The sequence below is a fragment of the Protopterus annectens genome, chromosome 3.part1 (assembly GCF_019279795.1).
Source record: "Protopterus annectens isolate FY-2018-M chromosome 3.part1, PAN1.0, whole genome shotgun sequence".
Taxonomy (NCBI): domain Eukaryota; kingdom Metazoa; phylum Chordata; order Ceratodontiformes; family Protopteridae; genus Protopterus; species Protopterus annectens.
Window position 1 is genome coordinate 1,526,420,396 of NC_056732.1, and position 20,218 is coordinate 1,526,440,613.

Below are 20,218 nucleotides of genomic sequence, written 5' to 3' on the forward strand. Positions count from 1 at the left end.
GCCTAGGAAAACTCAAATAGCACCAGAATCAAGCCAGCAACCCTGCCTAGGAAACCCCACTGATAATAATCAGAGAGGGGAGGGTCAGCAGTTGTTCATATGAAAACTCACAATATCCAGGGAGAACCCTGCAACCCTTCCTAGGAAAACTTAAAGATAATCAGGATGTGGTCAGCAGTCATGCCTAGGACGACTCACTGATAGCCAGGTCAGCTTTTCTTGGCTTGGTCAAGACTGTTTCTAAAAGAAACATACACTAAAGGAGAATGACAATCGCATAAGCAAATGTCATGGATAAATGAAGTAAATCATCACATAAGATTATGATCTTACACTACCTAATGAGTCTCTGTTGACTCATAAAGCTCAAAACACAGAGTACTCAAAAAACTACTGGAAACTAAACTAGTCAAGCAGAAAAATAAATCAAAATACTAGAAATTTTTTTTTTACTAGGGGCTAGCCCCCCAGCTGCCCCATACCCCATGCCACATATATACATATACCAATTCCAAGACTGCACTATGGTGGGGAAAGACCACTTCCCACTCTCCACTGTGTCACAATCTCGCAAGATCCTTCCATATTCAATCACTTTTGCCAGACTTTTCACCATTCGAACAAGTGAAAATTCTAAGACACACATTACAACCTTAAAAACATTTTACATCAGGTCTTTAAGGAATTACTGTATAGTTAAGGTATGGACAAGTAACAACCACACCTAACAAAATGCTTCATGTAATGCAACACATACCAGGATTCCTTGGTAGATGGTGTTTACCTTTCTCTTTAGAGTTAGACTTATTAGATTTAGGAAGAATAGACACCTAGTTCTTAATATACACTGCATAACTAAGGTTGTTGACATGAATTATGTTACAGTATGTGTTGTAAATTGCTTTTGTTTGCAGACTTGCATGTGTGAGGAATAACCTATACCAGGAGATCAGGTATGTCAGATGCTAAGCCTACTATATCCATACACAGATTTTAACCAGATAGGATTATTTAATGTGGAAAATACTTATGAGAACCCTGGTGTATGTTCTGTTAAAAAGTGAGATACAGACATATGGTATAGACTGGAAAACTTGTAATTATAAACACTGTGTATTATGCTGAGTGAAATAATGAAATAGCAGGCCATTGCAATTACTTGCAAATACTAGGCAGTGGTATTACATTTTCTTAAATAAAAAAGCAGTTTTTCGTATGCACTGTATCAGAGTTAATTATACTGAAGGCTTTGAAATTGATACAGCGTAAAGAAGTTTTAGTGAAGCAAGGTCAGAAAATGGAACATCGAGGAATAATTAGATTAGTTTGAGTTAGCATAAAATGAATGGAGTGAATTCCTGTGTAGCTCCTTTACGAGTTGCATTCTGTATTGGCTCTGTTGGCTTAATATGACTACGTTGCAAATAGAAAGAAAGAAATAATAAATGATGAAAACAAAGTTCTTCTTGTTCATTAAAAAAAAACATAAAACACTCCCTGGGGAAAAAAAAACAGATAAAGACACTCCCTGGGATTCATTAACGCCTACACTAAGTGTACGCTTTTCTGCATGAACAGGCAGAACAAACATAACTTGCACCTTCTTCCTCCTAATTTTAATTTTCTTACAGATTTTCTTGCAGCCTTAAATATTGAGGGGGATTCATAAAGGTTACCACAAAGTGTAGATTACATGTACACTTGGTGCGATCTTTCTGACTGACTAGAAAGCACAAAAAATGTGGTGGGGATGTTCTTCATTGCAGATCATGTACATTAAGTGTACACTTAATGTAGGCGTTAATGAGAGGTCTGCATGTTCTCTGTACAGGTTTTTCTCCAGATATTTCAGTGTCATTCAGAAACATTTTCTTGTACATGACTGGCAACTTGTAATATAATGTCTTACTTTTGTGTAGTCCAGATGTGCTTTCGAGGTCTGTCTCTTAAAAATAATTTTTAGTGCAAACTTGTTTCCAAAGTCTTTCTTCTAAATAGGTTTTAACTCATTGAGACTAGCCCTGTTAACGAAGATGAAGTGAAATAAATATTAACCTCTGTTAGGTGACCTGGATAATCAGTGCATTTTAGAGAACCATGTCACATAAAAGGCAATTTTTAAATGTCATTTTTTTTCTATTAACAGAAAGAGAAACGATACCATGAGGATATATTTGGTCTAGTGCTGCACTCTCAAGAAGTAAGGACAAGGATTCACTCTCAGTCTTACTCAGAAGAAGAAGACCGCTGAGAAAAATCTCAAATAATAACCAACACTACAGCCAGTGTTAGCTTACAAAAGCAGAGATGTGTCATTCAGTTCTGGTATTGTCCTTCCCTGTTACAGCATTTTTGTTTATTGATTTAGCTATAATCAAGACAAAAGACATTACAGAGGCTTCTTGCAAAACCGTGGAAGTTGGTCAGATTGCAAAAAAAAAGGCAGTCCCACCTCTGCTCTGTTGTTTTTGTAAATATCTGAGAATGCAGTTATAACTGAGAGCACAGCTCCTCGTGTAAACATCCCATTAGCTTTGGGTTACACAGTTATAAATATACCTCAGTTTTTCAGGAGGATTTGAAGACCGAACTGTGTAATTGTTAAACATGGACTGAAACTAGACAGGTGACAGACTTCTAATTACTTCGAGATTATTTTCCACTGACCAGTTGTTCTTTCTTACAGCAGTGAGGTGAAGGGCTTTGTCATTCTTCTTCTACCAGTAGAAGCTTGTAATATAAAATAACTCCTTTATAATTACTAATATAGCATAATTAATTGTTCAGAACTTGTAAATCCACTTTACTCACCTATTTTGGTCAGCTCTGTAGTATGGTATCCATTAGATTTACATGTACGGAGAATCTGTGTATAAAATGAGGTGACAGCAAGGATTGCATGACAGTATTGTACAGAGAGTGTGCAGTGAATGAGCTTCATCTAGTAGTCTGGGCAGATCTCTCAAGCGTACCTCATTATGGGGAACGCTCCTTATTTTGATTCTTAAAAGGTCCATGTTCCTTGCAGTTCCACACTGAAAACGTGTCACACATGCATTGTTAAGAATTGTTTAAAACTAATACCCATGATAAATCACACTGAATTATATTAATTCTTTAAAAGAACATTTTATAAGTACAAAGTAACACATTTTAACCACTCTGCGAGCTTCCTATCTAAAGTTGTTAGTAAGCTGTTAATAGATGTTGCTTATTTTGCCCATTTGTTCCACATCATGAGTGGAATTGTTCGAAACTTTGGAGATGGAAGGTTGAGAGCTATGGTCCTGAGTTTGATTCCTACTGTCCTCATTTGCATTATGAGTGACTATGCAAGTAATTTTACAGACAGTCCTCCTGGGTCACCTCCAGAAAGAGGTATTGTGTCTGTTGGGTGGTATCTGGTTTTCAAATTAATAAATAAGTTTTGCTTCATTGAGCTGTTGCCACAGATTTACCCAAATGAGATTAATGGCCTTAATCTGTCAATGCAGCATAGTTGTGCCAATTTAAGTCACAAATTGACCATATGGTAGGCACATCTTAGTGGTTTAGTAGTTGTAAAGTTTATAGCTTACCTCCATGCACACTCTCATTACCCTAACAATAATTAGTAACTAATAAATATTACTTGTACATTAGAATTTTAGATCACAGGATGTGCCTCTATCAGCAATAGTATAATCTCTTTAAGAGTTTTAATTTGTTTATGGATTATAGCATCATCTGTTGTAAATGATGCAGTAAAATGTATTCTGTGTGTAATGAGTTATTTTTCACTGTCTTAAATATATTTTCTTTAACTGTAATTTATTTTGTGTTATCAACAGAAGCTAATTGACAATTTGTTAAATATAGTTGCTTGAGGATCAAAATATTCTGAGCAATCACTTTTGGTGATAGACAGATGATTGTCTGTGTAGTATTTCAGAATTAGACTCCTCTTTTTATTGCGTATTCTGTATCAGTGTTGAAAATGTGCAATACAACTGAGTTTCTTCAGTTTATACTTGGGTTGTGGATGAATTGATTTTTTTCAGTTCATAGACTCCACACTTCAGTCACAATACTTTTCTATTTGCTGCTAAACAAAGTTATAATTTAAAAGGTCTCTCAGAGACCCGTTTTATAAAGTGAAATGAACATAACATTTCATAAACGATACCTTAATAATGTACAGTGAAAATTTGTATTCCTTATTTAACTGTTCTCAATTAAATCTGTATTTGTTTCATATTTATTTGCTCATTAAAATTTTCCTGAAAATTGTCTTTGTTTGTGTTTGTGTGGCTTATTACTTTCTCATACCCATCTGAATGCTATTGTGTTTATGTTGTGTTAACAGTGACTTCCTATGATGGGGTTCTCCATATCCCTTAAAGCCGTTATGTTTATGTGACACCAGTATTATGATCAGTATATTTGTCTGATACAGTTAGAGCCTGCATTATACACATTTAATGCATGGAGTGATGCATTTACTTCCAAACTCAAGAAGAAGATAACTTTGTTAAGCAAAGATTATTTTGCTAAAGTGAGAAAGATGCTTAACAAAATTTTGTTAAGCACCTCTCAGTGTTAATCTTTTTAGAACTTCCCTATTAGACATACAAAAATGTGTAGCAGAACAAAGTATCTACCAGGTGTTGAAACCGTTTATTCTTTAAAGGGACACTTCATTTCTGCCACTGTATGTGTGGAGGTACTATATACACACACACACACACACACACACACACACACACATATATATATATATATATATATATATATATATATCTATATATATATATATATATATATATATATATATATATATGTATGTATGTATATAAAATCTCACTGTTTATTTCCTGACATCCATGTCTCAAATGCATAAGTTGCTTATGATCGGTGACCTGATTACTGTCCTCTATATTTAATACAAATGTACTCTCCTAGTTTTATTGTCTACACAACTGTGCTGTACACTATATGTTCAAATGCCTGCAAATGCTGGGAGTAGTGTATTAGTAACTTTATTCTGCTGCTTCTTATGTTTAACTCTTACTATTCAAAGCCTCCTTAAAAATGAGCTTTTTTATTAGTAAATAACTGAAGTGAGATGAGCACAAATTTGTTCACATAAGCATTTTACAGTACACTGCTAGTGTTAACTGTATACCTTTGTTGTTTCTCATTCACTGATGCCCTATTAATGTTTAAAGGAGCTTTAGTCAGCATTGCTAACCCCTTTTCTTGTGCCGGTGTGTCAGTATGTTAAGCAATATGGATTCCATATGTAGTCCTCATTCAGAAATGAAAGCTCGGTTTATGCATTCCTGTCTATGCAAGCAAGCTATGCTCATTATTATATTCATTCCAGCAATGCAGTTCAGTGCCCTTTTCATAACTGCTGCTTCTTTGACTAAAAAAAGTTTGCATACTTAAGTAAATGATTCAGAAATAATTTTATTGCATATTGTGATGACCGTGCCCTGGCCCAGCAATCAAGGAGCCTCAATCCTCACCACTAACACCAGGGAGGTCGTCTCATAGAGGAGAAAAGGGTAACTAATACACACAGTAAAGTACAATTTCCCTTAAGTGCACACAGAGATCACAGTCAATCTGGGGCTGTCTGCTCCCTTGCTCACCAGATCCCCAATAAGACTTCCCACTGGCACAGCTATAGGGTCCAGGTCTCAGCCTAACTGAGCAAGCTAAAACCTCCAGTACCCTCTATGTCCAACCAGTGCTTCGTGTCCCTGCCAAGTAGCTGACACAACACACACACACTTTGAGATAAGTATTTATACAACTTCACAGACACTCCTGGGAAAGGCTGATACAGTCTCCAGCTGTGTCCCTTTACCCAGACTATACAGTAGTAATTACTGCCACCACCCAGTTAATAATATCAGCTACTAAAAGGCCCTTAAAAGGGTGTCCAATTATTACTGTGTAATATTATTATCCAGTGGTAGTATGACTAATCAGTCTCAAGGCTTATTGGAAGGGCTTATTACAATAAACTCTATAAATATATAATGTACTCTAAAGCATACATTCTCTCTACATAAATCAGCCACAGGTAGAAGGTTTTAAAAATATTTAATAATAAATAATTAAAACACAAGACAAAACTAGTACACCACAGAGATATCTAAGAGTTCAGAGATCACACAGAAACTTAAAATAATATAGTAGGAAAGATCTGATTACACAGAAAAATACTTAATCTAACTTTCTAATCTTTAGATAATCTTAAGATAAAATGCAGTGCTACAATCCTACTTACACAGTGCTGGGTTAGATATCCAAGATCAAAATGCTTTTTAGTCTCCTCTGAGACATAGTTTATAAAACATCACTAACAAACATTTCTCTGGGTCCTCCCCAGATTACATCATGTTAACACTTAGGTTTTCACAGTATTCATATTGCATCATCTTGACACTTGCCCTAAGTTCCCAGCCTAATAGAAACTGCATTATTTAGCAAGCTAACACCTGCACAGGAGAATACAACACTAAAAGGCATTTCACATATACACTCTAGCAATTAGTCCTTAGTTGACACAATAGACAGAATGTCTTCAGCCAGCCTAACCGGAACCAACTTTAAAGATCAAAGAATGTCACAAAATCATTTCAATTTCAAAAGACAAATCTGAAAGGCTTGACTTAGTTTTTTTTACAGCAAAGAGGCAATGTTGTAACAATCTTGAAGTTCACATATTACAGTGTTTTCTTTCATTTAAAAACACGTGCCTGTATTTTACATTTATTTATACAAATGATCGAGTTATGTATTAAATTCTATTTGACTAGGCTGGCAGCCTTCGTCCATCTCTCCCCAATCGTCACACATATCATCTTCAAAAGTATAAGAAGGAGCAGGAGAAGCTGTGGGAGCAATAATTAATGGTATATTACAAAAGTCAACAATATGAAGGAAATGATAGAAAATGGTATAACAATATTAAACAGAAGTTCATGAGAAATCTTCTGGATGGTGTAACAGTCAGTGTGTAATGGTGATGCCTCAGTTAAAGGTTACATCCTGGCTGTGAGTTACTGCATGGGTGAGGTTTACACATTTTTCTCTTGGCCATTTAGATTTCTTTCTGGTACTCCCTTTTCCTGCAAGAGACATGCTGTGCAGATTAATTGGGTACTGCATCTAAATAGTCCTTGCTCTTTGGTTCATATCTGTAAATGGGCTTTGCATCAGCAGCATTTACAAGGATAACAAAATAAATAAATGTGCTTTCTGTAAAAAGTCAGTCAAATGAAACCCACTGAGTCATAATGTGTTTGTTTTTGATTGCATTCTGTTTCTTTTTTTTTTTTTGAAGTTGGTTTTAAAACAATAGGTAAGCTAATTAATTAAATCAGTTTATAAAACAAACTGATCAATATTTACATAGGTCCACAACTGATCAATACATCTAAGTTGTACATATCAACAATTACTATTTTTCAAGCAAGTCATTGGGCAGGATTCACGATGGCTTGCACTGAGTCTAAGAGTCGTGTAAGACTCCATGCAGCCAAAGCGATCCAGGAACAGCCCAAAATACCGTGTAAGAGACCAGCTAAAATGTCTCTTACACGGGCAGGGCGTGGATATGCTAATTACCTCACTTGCAGCCGAAAGGCATGCGAATGAGGTAGATTAGCGATCCACGAAGCTGAAACCAGCCCGTGTAAGAGTCGTGTTAGGTGTAGAAATGTACTCAGTTGACAACTGAGTACGTTTCTGCAAATAACACAATGGAGCCATGTCAGCTCCAAATAAAGTGTGCATATGTGTCAGGCAGCATACCAATGGCCAAATATGTGGCCATTGGCACGGTAACCCGATGCAAACATGAAAAAAAAAAATATTTTTCGGCAATCTGGGATGTTTAAACGCAGCGCAGCCCCGCGCAAATGGGCTGCGCTATATAAAACATAAAAATAAAGGTTTTACACCCACAAATGTGGGTTTTATGCAATGCATGGATTTACAATGCAGGGACTAGCAGACCGAAAACAACATGGCCACCGTTTAGTGGTTGCTAAGGGGGGAAGCTGAGTGTAAGCCACGTAACTAAGCATTAGTAGGCAATCCTATGTAAATGAGTGGTAGGATAGTGAATCTCACTGTCACATAGCAAATGAGCACATTCCATGTAGTGTAAGAGTTTGATAAGGGGGAGCAACAGAGTAGGAGATAGGTGACATCACAGGGGGGAATGTCAGAAAGAAAACAAGCTCATTGTAGCAAAGTGGTATGTGAAAGATGTCAGTCACACAGCATAGAAAGAGGAGTGTCAACAGATAAGCATGGGAAAGTCAAGAAATGGAAGATTTACATTGTGGCTAACACCAAAGTTTCTTGCTGTGTGCATGCGCGCATGTGCGCGCTGGGAGGCGCAAGTAAGACAGAGTGCATGCGTGTAAGCGTGAGTGTGCGCATGTAAGGCAGAGTAAGCATGTAGGAGCCTGTTTAAAGATCTGTAAACCTGTTTGCGCAGGTGTGCGTGCGTTTTAACCCGAATAAGCAGATTCTAGTCCGTGTAAGCATGTGTGCGCGCGTGGTAGCCACTGTGAGCGTGTTTTCGCTGGTATGTGTGCTGCTCCCCCCTGAGGAAACAGAGAGGAAAAAAGAAGCAGAAGAAATAGTAGGAAGCTAGCAGGGAATACTGGTAGAGCTAGCAGGTGAAAACAATTAGAAGCAGGCAATTACACAGGCAGAATACTAGCCCAGCCCAGCACTTAAAACACTGCAAACAGCAGTGCAGTATGTTTCTCTCAAGAGACACTGCAAGACAGGAGTAAGCTATTAGAAGTGAAAACTGAAAAAGCTGCACTCAGACAAAACATGCTAGGGGCTGCCATAGCTGTTATAAGGAGACATAGGAGACTTGTTGAGGGTGGTGACAATGCAAATGCTGCCAGCAACCCACAGTGAGGAGACGGAGAAGAGTGTACAGGCCCAGTGTCACCTACCAGGGGTTACATGAGCTGGAGATAGTGGAGTGCTATAGAGTGGACAGAGACCTCCTGCAGCAAATTGTTGAGCTGTGCAGGCCACGCCTCACACACAGAACCAACAGAGGGGAACCCATCCCAGTGGAAACCAAGGTATGTGTTGGCCTAAGAATACTAGCAACAGGTACCTTCCAGAGACCAACTGGTGATATGATGGGGATCTCACAGGCATCAGCATCCAAGGTACTGCACCAGATCCTGAATGCCATGTCGGCACATGTTGGAGATCATGTATATTTCCTCAATTCCCATGAGGCATTGGCCAGCAATATGTGACTCTTCCAGCAAATAGCGGAATACCCTGAGGTAGTGGGTGCAATAGACTGCACGCATATATGCATCAAGGCACCAGCTGGTGAGCAGGGTAGGGCCTACATTAACCACAAGGGCTTCCCCTCCATCAACTGCCAGGTCGTGTGTGATGCCCAGGGCATAATAATGAATGTGTGTGCTGGCTGCCCTGGAAGCTACCATGATTCCCATATCTGGCATCTGACACAGCTGTACCAGACATTTGCCAGTGGGGACATCCCACATGGTCACTTAGTGGGGGATGCTGGATATACACTGCAGCCGTGGCTGATGACACCCATCAGAAACGCACACACACCTGAACAAGAACGCCATAATGAGGCACACACAAACATGAAATGTAATAGAGTGTGTGTTTGTGCTGCTCAGGTCATGATTCCGGTGCCTGGACACATCTGGTGGAGCCTTGCAGTACTCACCAACTACATGTACCCAAATTGTCATGGTATGTGCTATGCTACATAATATGATTCTGCGAAAACAGCTGCAGCAGGACCACCATAGGGGCGGGACAAACAGCCCCCCACCATTGCCAAGGCCATCACAGGCAGAGCGTGACCCGGAGGAGGAACAACCTGAGCCTGCCCCAGTAGGCAGAAGGAGGCATGCCTAGTATGCCCTGGCCTTGGCAAAGAGGCAACACATAGCACATTCACTGGCTCAGTAGGAACCCTGGGAATGATAGTAAAAGTGACGCCTAACATGACACAACCTGCTTTCAAACATGTACAGGGAGTGTAGTATGTGCATCTGACATAGGCAGCCCTGCAGCACCACCTGAGGCATGATTGCCATGTGTTAAGCAATGGAACACCATCTAGTATATGCAAACATGATGACCCTGCCTAACATCTCACCCTCACCAAGCATTATGCCACACTATGAAAACAACAAGATCAAGTACAATAATTGGCTGAAGTACTGCTGTTAGTCTAAGGGGAACAAATGGCTGACAGCCTGGGATGACATGCCGAGCAAGACATGATGCTCCACCTGCTAGGGAAGGCATGCACCCAGCACACCTAGCTGTGTGGATACTGGCAAAGGCTGTTGTCAACCCACTGTGCCTTGAATAGGTAAGGCTGGAAACACAAACCCACCACCATAGGTAGCACAAGGGATAACAACCTGGATGTAATGCTACCCAATGCCAGAAGTCTAAACTGCAAGATGCATGCAGACCAAACCCACCTCAGCATGGAGAATGGTAATATATGTTCTGTAACAGAAACCTGGGCAAGGCTCAGAAGAGCACCCTAATACTACCAGGTTATGCCTTATACCATGCTTTACAGACCCAAAACATGGAACAAACTACAATAGGAGTGTGGCTATCAATAACTGTCAAGGATAACCACACCCCCAGGTTGGTACCACAGCAAGAAGCAGCATGGACTATCCACGGGCAGGTAACAGTGGCTCAAACTGCGTCCCAGTTTGCAGCCTACTACAGACCACCCTCCCAAACCCAGGAACCCCAGTCAGCCTTCCTGGAGACACTGCAGAGTATGAATGTCTCTCCAAATACCACACAAGGCACACACAAATTATGACATAGGTGGTAATCCATTATGTACGGAAGAAGTAATCAGGGACCTAGGGACAGAAGTGGACAGTAACCCGTCATGTGACACTCACATTGCCAAGGTGGCCAGGAAGACCTGCTATATTGCCCACCTTAACATGAAAGGATGCACATGTAGATCAAGAGAGGTCACTGTGCCCCCATACTCTTCTCTTATCAGGCCCATACTTGAGAACAATGCCCCATTTTGAATGTACCTTACCTGACACCTGCAGCAGTTAGAAAGACCCCAAATGTACCTCACCAAGAGGATAAAGGGTCCAAACATTTGTCATCTGCTGCCTGGCTGAAGAAACCCCAGCCCAATTCACATGCATACTGCCCAGTCAGAGGCGATGTATGCCTGATGTACAAGGCCATGTCCAATCCAGAATGAATGGACATGCTCCACTGCAGAAACTCCAAATCCAGCAGAGACACCACAGTGAGATATCTGAACCTCAACACATAGATAAATAGGATGTGCTGGAGAGACAGATTCATAACCCAGAGGCTCCTTACACTCTGGTACAGAATCCCAGTCCATGATAGGCTGAGCTCCACACTCATACTCAACAAGAGAAATCCGGTCAAGTGCATGGGAGATAGTAGGTGTACACTGGGGGGCATCTCTGTGTCACATCTAGTAAAGTAAACCCTAAATGGGCATAATATGCACATTGCAAGGTGTGTCGAAAGCCACACACAGTCTGTCTAGGCTCAAACATGGCCAGGGCAGATAGCCTAGTATGAACCTATGAACCTATGATGATACAAATTGTGCAGGACACAAAGGATAATCACACAGCTGTCCTAACTGATGGTAGGAACCATGGTGATAATCCACAGATATGCTTTGCATTACTCAAATATCACAAACAATACACCAAACCCACACACATTGCCAACATCCAACCTAACAGATTCTTTGCAAACTCCCCACCAGCACCAAACTGCCAAATATCTATCCCAGCAGAGTGCTGGCCCCCTGACATTGCAGATGCAGAGGTAACAGCCAGTATCTACAAAGCAAACCACACAGCATCAATGGTAACAGATGGTGTCCTGGGTTGTGTCCAACAAGAACTGTAAGACGAATGGAACACCAAATAGCACTACTGCTCACTCTCAGTCTTACCACAGGATATGTACCCAAAGAGCAGTGTACAGCAACAGTGGTCCCTCACCACAAAGGTGGTGCCCGAATGGATACTGCAAACTATCACCCCTCAACCCTGACTATCTTGGTTGGCAAAGTAATGGAGAGGATGATCATGGACCCCAGGAATAACGAGATTGGGTACCTACAGACATTGGACCCTACCCAGTGTGGCTTTCATAGGGCAGATCCTGCCCCCTTAAACATGTCTGACTCATGTGAAACATGCACCAAGGCCATTGATGAGGAGAATGTAGTTCACACAGCCTATCTGGACCTTGTTAAACCCTTCCATACAATACCCCAGTTGTTCAGTACAGATAAGCTCACCAGCCTAACTATAAAGCCCTATCCAAGTAGATGGGTTGCAAACCAGCTCAAGGACAGAACTGACCTGGTCAGAAATGCTGCAGCCATGTCAGACTACAAACCAGGAACAACTGGCATCCCACAAGGCACGGTCCTGGGACCTCTCTTGTATGGTATATATGTCACATAGGTACAGGCCAACATGGAAGGACTGTGTCTGAACAGGTTCGCAGATGACTACAAACTGCCCACCATATCGGACCCTCCAGCTGACACAAGCATCCTACAAAAGGCACACATAGAAACAGACAAGTGGTGCTACAGCCATGTCAACAAGCAAAATGCAGAATAGTGTATAGTCATCCCCTGTGGAAACACAGCACGTGGCCACAAATTACCACATAGGTGTTAACCCATTAAGTACATCAGGAGCAATAAGAGACCTGGGGACACAAGGTGATAGATATCCTGCATGTGACAACCATGTGCTGTAGTGGTTACAGAACCATACCATATACCCACCTAATCATGAAGGTAAGCACAGCTAGGTCAGGGGAGGTCATTGTGCCTCTCCAGTCATCCATCAGCAGCCTCACAATTGCGTACAATGGCCCTTGTGGGATGTACCTTAGCAGACACCTGCATCAACTGGAAAGACCCCACAAATACCCCACCAGGAGGATCTCAAAGCTGTAACAGACGCCATGTGTTGCCTGATTAAACAAACCAGTGCCATACCGCCTGGCTAGAGGTGATCTGTGCCTGATGTATAAAGCCATGACCAAGCTGGAATCAATGGACATTTGGCGCCATGTAAAATCTGACTGCTGGTGACCTATGCACATGACAGGCCTGAACCCCAGCACTGACATAAACAGGACATGCTGTACCGATTGGTCCATAACCCAGAAGCTCACTCCACTCATGACTAAACTCCCAGTACAGGTTATCCAGGGAGTCCCTCATTGACTGTCATCCAGAGGAATCATGATGACTGGATGGGAGATGGTAGGTGTACCCTGGATATCACCTGTATGTCACGGGTAGACAGAGGCACAGCACACTAACCTTGAAATATGTCATGGCAAACACCAGTAAATATGTGCGTTGAAGGACAAACACTCCCTGACTAGCATTACAAATGGCCTAGGGCACATGGCCATTGTTTGTCACTGTCCACACAAGTTGTGGAATACATTAACAATGTCGGACGATCTTGTTCTATGTTGTCCATATCTGAACAAAAAGCAACATGGTCATATCTGCACAACTGGCCCTCAACCAGTCTGGTGTGCTCACAATAAATATTACAAGCAGTGATAGGACTGAAACCAATGATACTGTCCACCACAGTGAAAGTACTGAACCAGTACACTATACGACAATACACTGTTGGGTCAGTATAAAAGGATGTTGACAACTGTATGCAAACTATCCCATGGCAACCCTGCAGGCACAGCATAATGCCTGTTAGGTTCAGACTCAAAGCAGTTGGGCAGTAAGAACACAACCTGACGTCCAACACTCAACTGTACATGTGAAATATAGATTAAGTCCACACACAAACACAAATGTGGTGGACCACAGATCTCAACATATGGAAAGTTCACACTGGGCGTGCTCGCACACTTAGATAAATGAGACGTGTCAGTCAAGAAGCCATATAAACTGTGAACTGGGCATGCTCACACACTTAGGCCATGTCACAGTTCAGCAGTTGCACACACATATCTGGCATTTGTATGTGTTAATACAGGAACCTCCCACAATACAGAAATCTGCCCAGTGCACACAGTGAAATTACAACAGAGATATAAGTAAAGTAGTGGATCCCACTCATATGCAAACATCTGCCACACTACACAAGTTGTGCATAGAGATAGGGAAAGCTATGGCAATAAAGACCACAAACAGTTTATGAGCAACAGATACTTGCATCTGACAGGTAAACATATGGCCGTAGAGTCCAATACTAGGCTGTTGTCCCTAGGGAATACAGAAGGCTATCCACAGTGTATTTGGCGTCTGCCTCCACAGTACAGTAGGCCACTGTGCCTCTGCAAAGTTAATGCATATATATGCTCTCCCCCTTACTGATGGATAGTAACAGATGTACATACCTCTTCATAAATAATGATGTCAGCACACTATACATATGTCAGGAGCACAAATGATACCAAGTAATTTGAATAGCATGCTCAGCTACTGCGTCTCCCACAAGTGTCATAACATAGATAGGGGTTTGAATCCTGCAAATGCTCAGTGTGTGTGTGAATGTGGGTGGGGGAGTAGGGTGTGTGCAATTCTATGTGTAAGAGAAATGTCCTGTTTGGCAACTAGTACAACACACCACATGCTGCATATTCCACTGTCTAAACACTGATGATGTCAGCACCCTATAAGTACAGCAGGAGAAAGCAAGCTTCTCAGTAATGCAAATAGCACGCTCTGCTACTGCGTCTCTCACAAGTGTCATACCACAGTTAGGTAGGGGTTTGTATCCTACAAACGCCATGTGTGTTTTTGTCACACAGTTTATCCATGTGTGTAGGGTGTTGTTCCCAATATTGCACGACATAGATTATATCAGTAATGTCAATGCACACATGATGTATGTGTGTGCCACATACACCTTCAATAGTTCCCATGTCTGAAGCCTGCCTCATGTGAATACATGGAATTTGCATAAGACAACTTTATGACTGTGGTTTTCTGTGCAGGGGCTGCATGTGGTATGTGAATATACAGTATGAGTTGCATATGGTGTCATCCTACCAGCGAGGGATACACATCTGGTCTGGAGCATATAGTCCACATGTTGTTGATGAACAGGTGCAGCATGTTTTCACCTCTTGTGAGAGTGGTAACAAGTTGTTCCATAGCAATTCAGTGAATAAATGCTAGGAACCTTTCAGCTAGGGTCTTGGAGCTAGAGTAATGCTCACACTCTATGTTTGGGTAGTTGCAGTCCACCCATATAATGGTGTTTGTAGTGACCGTCATATCCCCAGTGTTGTCAGGAAGGCCAAGTGGGTTTCCTGGGTATGGGAGGGTGGTGTGTGCCAGGCTATGAACCTGAAGGCAGTCTAACCCACTGTTAGTTGCACATGGATAGGCTCTGATGCTTTGTGCTGTGCCACCAACCTGGAGGTGTGTGTATCTGTGGTGCCTTTGGATACTTCCCCCTGTTCTGGTTTGGTGCATGTTTAGAGGATGACAAGCATGGTATGAGGTATAACCTGGCAGTGATGGGGTGCACCTGGGGGCCTTGAACCAGGATTCTGTTACTGTACAGATATTGCTGTTCTCCATGCTAAGGACAGTTTCCAGTGCATGCATCTTGAGGTTTACACTGCTGGCGTTGAGTAGCATTACTATTAGTGTCCTATCCCGTGTGATACCTGTGGAGATGGCTATGTAATTTGAGCCTTGCATAAAAAGGCACTATGTGTGTAGCAAGAGCCTTTGCCAATATACAATGGCCCATGGGTGACAGGTGCAAGCTGTCCCTAGCAAAGCATCGTGGCTTGTCTAGCATGTAATCCCACGCTGACAGGCACTGTATCCCCTTTGAATGACACCGAAACATAAGCCAATTGTAGAAATTGTTCATCCTGTCTACATATTGTGGCAGCATTCTTGGTGAGGGTAAGATGCTACTCAAGGTCAGGGTCATACCAGCCTGTGCCACATGCTCAGAGAGCCCCTCTATGTCCCCTATCATGTAGTCCAGGGAGGTACGTCACAGGTCATTCACACTGGCACGGACAATGACTGAGTCATATTTGTACATGCCTTAGAGTGACCTGTATGCTTGTGTTATGTGGTGGATCATAGTGCCTGACAGGCATCTCACCATGACCTTCTTGTTCAGCCTGGTGAGCAGGACCTTAGTGTACCTGATGATAGAGGTACCTATTACAACTGCAGCAGGTGTGTTGCTTAGCCTTACGGGCTGTGACTGTTTGGCACACAGGCTTTGTGAGCTATGTGTTGCATGTGCTCTGTTCTGGTGTAACGTTTGCTTGTGTGTCTGCTTTGGAGGTGTCTGCTGCTCAGGCAGGATGCTATTCCGAGACTCCAAGAATGTTCCTGTGTGTTTATGTGTTTGGATTGCTGTCGTGGTAGGTCTATATGAGACTGGTATTGTATTCACTGTAGTATCCCACTCCACCTGACAGGTTATGCCAGTATTGAGTTAAGAGAGCTTATCCCCCAGTTTGGCTATGTGGTTGCATCTCTCACATGTGTTGTAAGTTTATGGGAAGGGGAGAGGGTTGTCTGTGTACACGAGGCAGCTGTAACATTGCCACAGGACTCAGAGATTCACCAACTGGACCAGAGAGGAGATTGACAAGTGACCTTTGCACATGCTACCATAGTATTGTGAATTCCATAATAATTAACAACACATAGGGCCAATGAGGAACAAGGTACACAAGGTGAGTATGTGAGGGTGTAGTGCTTCTGATTTGTTAGTGCTGGCATATATAAATGCTTTCATGAGCAAATGCCAGGTAAGTCATATGCAATGTGTTACAGGCAACCTACATGCAAACAGGACAAACAGTGACGTTCTGTCAAGTGAGACATGGACATCAGTGCAGTAAGCAATACAGATGTCACTAGGGATCCACAGAGGCACTGTAAATCTGCATTGCGGGTGCAATCAGTGTTTCAGGGAAATAACAAGCAAACATGCATACAAACAAAGCTACAGTCAGCAGGCCTGGATCTAGTCTATGCTACAACAAACAAGGTGTACCACTTCCAGTAGGTAACAGTGCAAATATGCAGGCACTATAAGCCTGTACCCAGAAATTCACAGGTCAAATGGGCAGGGTCCAGCCTCACGTCCCACAAGTGTACAGACCATGTACCTTCGTAATGTAGAATAACCGGCCTGAAACCCAAGTGCTCATACCTGAACTAATACACATTTCAAATAACAGACACTGAGCCCTCACTCAGCAGTTCCAAACTTAGTAGGATGTATGCTACCTGTCCTGGCACCACAGCATCCTTGACATTTATGGAGACTCTCCCTCCTGTCATAGTTGGTTCTGTGTTTTGGGGCTGTCAAGCATGGTATGAGGTGTGACCTTGTAGTGCTAGGGTGCTCTTGTGAGTCTTGAACCTGTTGTGTATTACTGCACAGATATCAACATCCTCAAACATCCTCATTGCAGAGTCGAGTGTGGACAGCATGCAACTTGCAGTTTACATGTCCATCATTGAGTATCAGTACTTACATTTACTTATCCCCTGTGCTACCTATGTAGGTGGCCTTCTGTTGACAGCCTTACCACCAGTATGTAATGATGTGCAGACATTACACTATGGTAATTACTATGGGTGTACAAAACAATACAATGACAATCATACTGTTACTGCATCAGGCATGCTGGGATATACCCACAATGATATCATTACACTGTACTGTTGACAACATGATACTATTACTACACTTCTATGTAGTCACCCTGTGCATCAGCACCATGTTAACCTGTTCCTGCACCAATGTTACAGATTGCAGGAGGTGGAACAGTGTCATCATATGCACAGGGTGTGTACTTGGTATGCCTGAGTCTGCCACTGATACAACCAATTGACATGTATGTGTGTGTGTGTTGGTGAGGGACAGCAGTACAAGATGGGGCTATGTTGATGCAGTGTGTGCATGTATACGGTAGCCCTAGGTGTTATCAATTTGCATGTGTGTAAGCATGCACACAGTTCCACCTCATGGCTGCCATATACAGGTGTTTGTGGACAGCCACAGACTGTACCTGCCAGGTCATACCGATCACTGTCTCTGGCCATGGACACGGTACCTGTGCCTGGCAGGGGTGCTAAGGACCATATCTGGTACTAAGCCAGACTGGGTACTGTCATCAGAAGCAGGTGGTTGGTGACTGGAGACAGGTCCCTGTTGGGACTGTCCAGAGCCACGTGCATGTGGTCTCCTGGGGCAGTCTGATGACAGCACAGACCCAGCATTGCTGGGGCTGCTGCTGGCACTATGGGAGCAGCCGCGGGCCTGTTGTCATCCGTGATGACTGCCAACTGCTGCTGTTGCTGGCATATGCCCACGTCGATGCCTCAACCGTCCACCATTGCCCTGGCTCATGGACATGTAGTTGTGGAACAGATCTAATGTGTCCCCCCAACGTCTGTCAATGACCTCGGTGAAATTACGGATGGCAGCCGCAACATCACGCATACTGTCATTCATAGCTGTGCGACATGCTCTCAGCTCCCTCAGACCCTGTCTGGTGTACCGTTCCATATGTGACTGTGCCTGCATTACAGCCCGAAAAATAGCTGAGGTTGAAAGACCTCTGTGGGCACGTCTGACAGGGGCAGTACGCCCATGTATGCTCCCACGAGAACCCCTGGATATCTGCCTGTGTGGTACCATGTCAGGACCCTGGCCATGGCTGCTGTGTGGGGATGCATGTGCCACCGATACCACATTACCCTGGTCCATGCCCACTGTATCTTGTCCATCACCTAGGGACATTGGTGACAAAGGATGTATTGGCAGGATGACTGTGCGCATTGATGGGGTCGACAGATGTGTACTGTCAATTGGCTGACCAATGACGGACCCTGGCACACCTCCCTGTGCCATTACACAGGTATCATCATTATCACTATCCACGGCAGCTGATTCAGGTTCCCTGCTGCACAACACCAGAGCAGCACCAGGACCTGTGGGAGTAAGACAGGAAACACAGTTTACAATGTGTACACAATGTTACCACTGATACACACAGGCACACATGCACACATGCACACAGGTGCACATGCACACATGCACACAGGTGCACATGCACACATGCACACATGCACACAGGTGCACATGCACACATGCACACATGCACACTCCTCAGTATATGAGATATCAACACACAGACACAAACACACCTGCAATCCAACACATAGCACTACTGCTTGAGCCTATTATTACTATTAGTATCAAGAGTATTGAATGTACTGTTATTACACACTCACCAGCATGGATAGGCTGCCTTGCTGTTACACCAGAGGGACCTGCAGAAATGAGACATTTATTGTCAGTGGGCACAACTGTGCCATTGATAATGTGAGCATGATACAGTTCAGTAGTACAACAGTTGGCTTTCACAGGTCTACTGCTGATACTGAGAATATCACTCTTGCACAATAATTACCGAGATAACAGCTACAAACCGAGGACACACCTCACACATGCATAAACTACCAGTGTACAGAACAGTCAACTGCACATATGGCATGTTACCTGCATGCTCCGAGTCCTGCTACTGGGTGGCTCCAGCCTCCATCATTATGCATGTATGCTGCTGTTGCTGTTGGGCTGGAGCCACAACATTTAGGAGTAGTTCCTCCAGTCTGGTGAGGGGGGGATGTATAGCCGCCCCACCACCTGTGGCAAGCTGTTGCCTGTGGATATCCGATGCACGCTGATGGACATTTCTAATTAAATCACTGCAGTGATGGCGTACCTGCTCATATGTCCGGTTATGCGTGCCTATGCCATTTACCCGACGGCCCAGGTCTTGCCACAGTGCAGCCCTCTCCTGCTGGTTCTGGCTGGTGTGGGAAAAGTGTACTGCGAAATCCCACACCAGGCTCTGGTGTATCTCCTCATCCTCTGCAGCGGAGTAGGTAGGGTTTCACTGGTGAACCATAGCCCTGAAAAGGAAAAGAAAAATATGTCAGCAATATATGTCAGCAAAATATGGCACACATAATACACATAATACTCGACTGTAGTGATATAACTTAACTCCCATATATGGCATCCGTCTGTCTATTGGGAGATACACATGTAAATGACCAGATATCAGT

At 42.8% G+C, this 20,218-nt stretch overlaps 1 protein-coding gene across 1 annotated transcript in view; it reads left to right on the forward strand.

The window, feature by feature from the left end:
• The window catches only part of LOC122798549 (nitric oxide synthase, brain-like), a 140,163-nt gene extending 136,156 nt beyond the window's left edge, over positions 1–4,007 (forward strand). Inside the window, exon 25 of the mRNA XM_044067602.1 lies at positions 2,147–4,007. Within this exon, the coding sequence (XP_043923537.1) occupies positions 2,147–2,251 (105 nt within the window). The 3' untranslated portion in view covers positions 2,252–4,007. The remainder of the gene's footprint in view (positions 1–2,146) is intronic.
• The last annotated feature ends 16,211 nt before the right edge of the window (positions 4,008–20,218 follow it).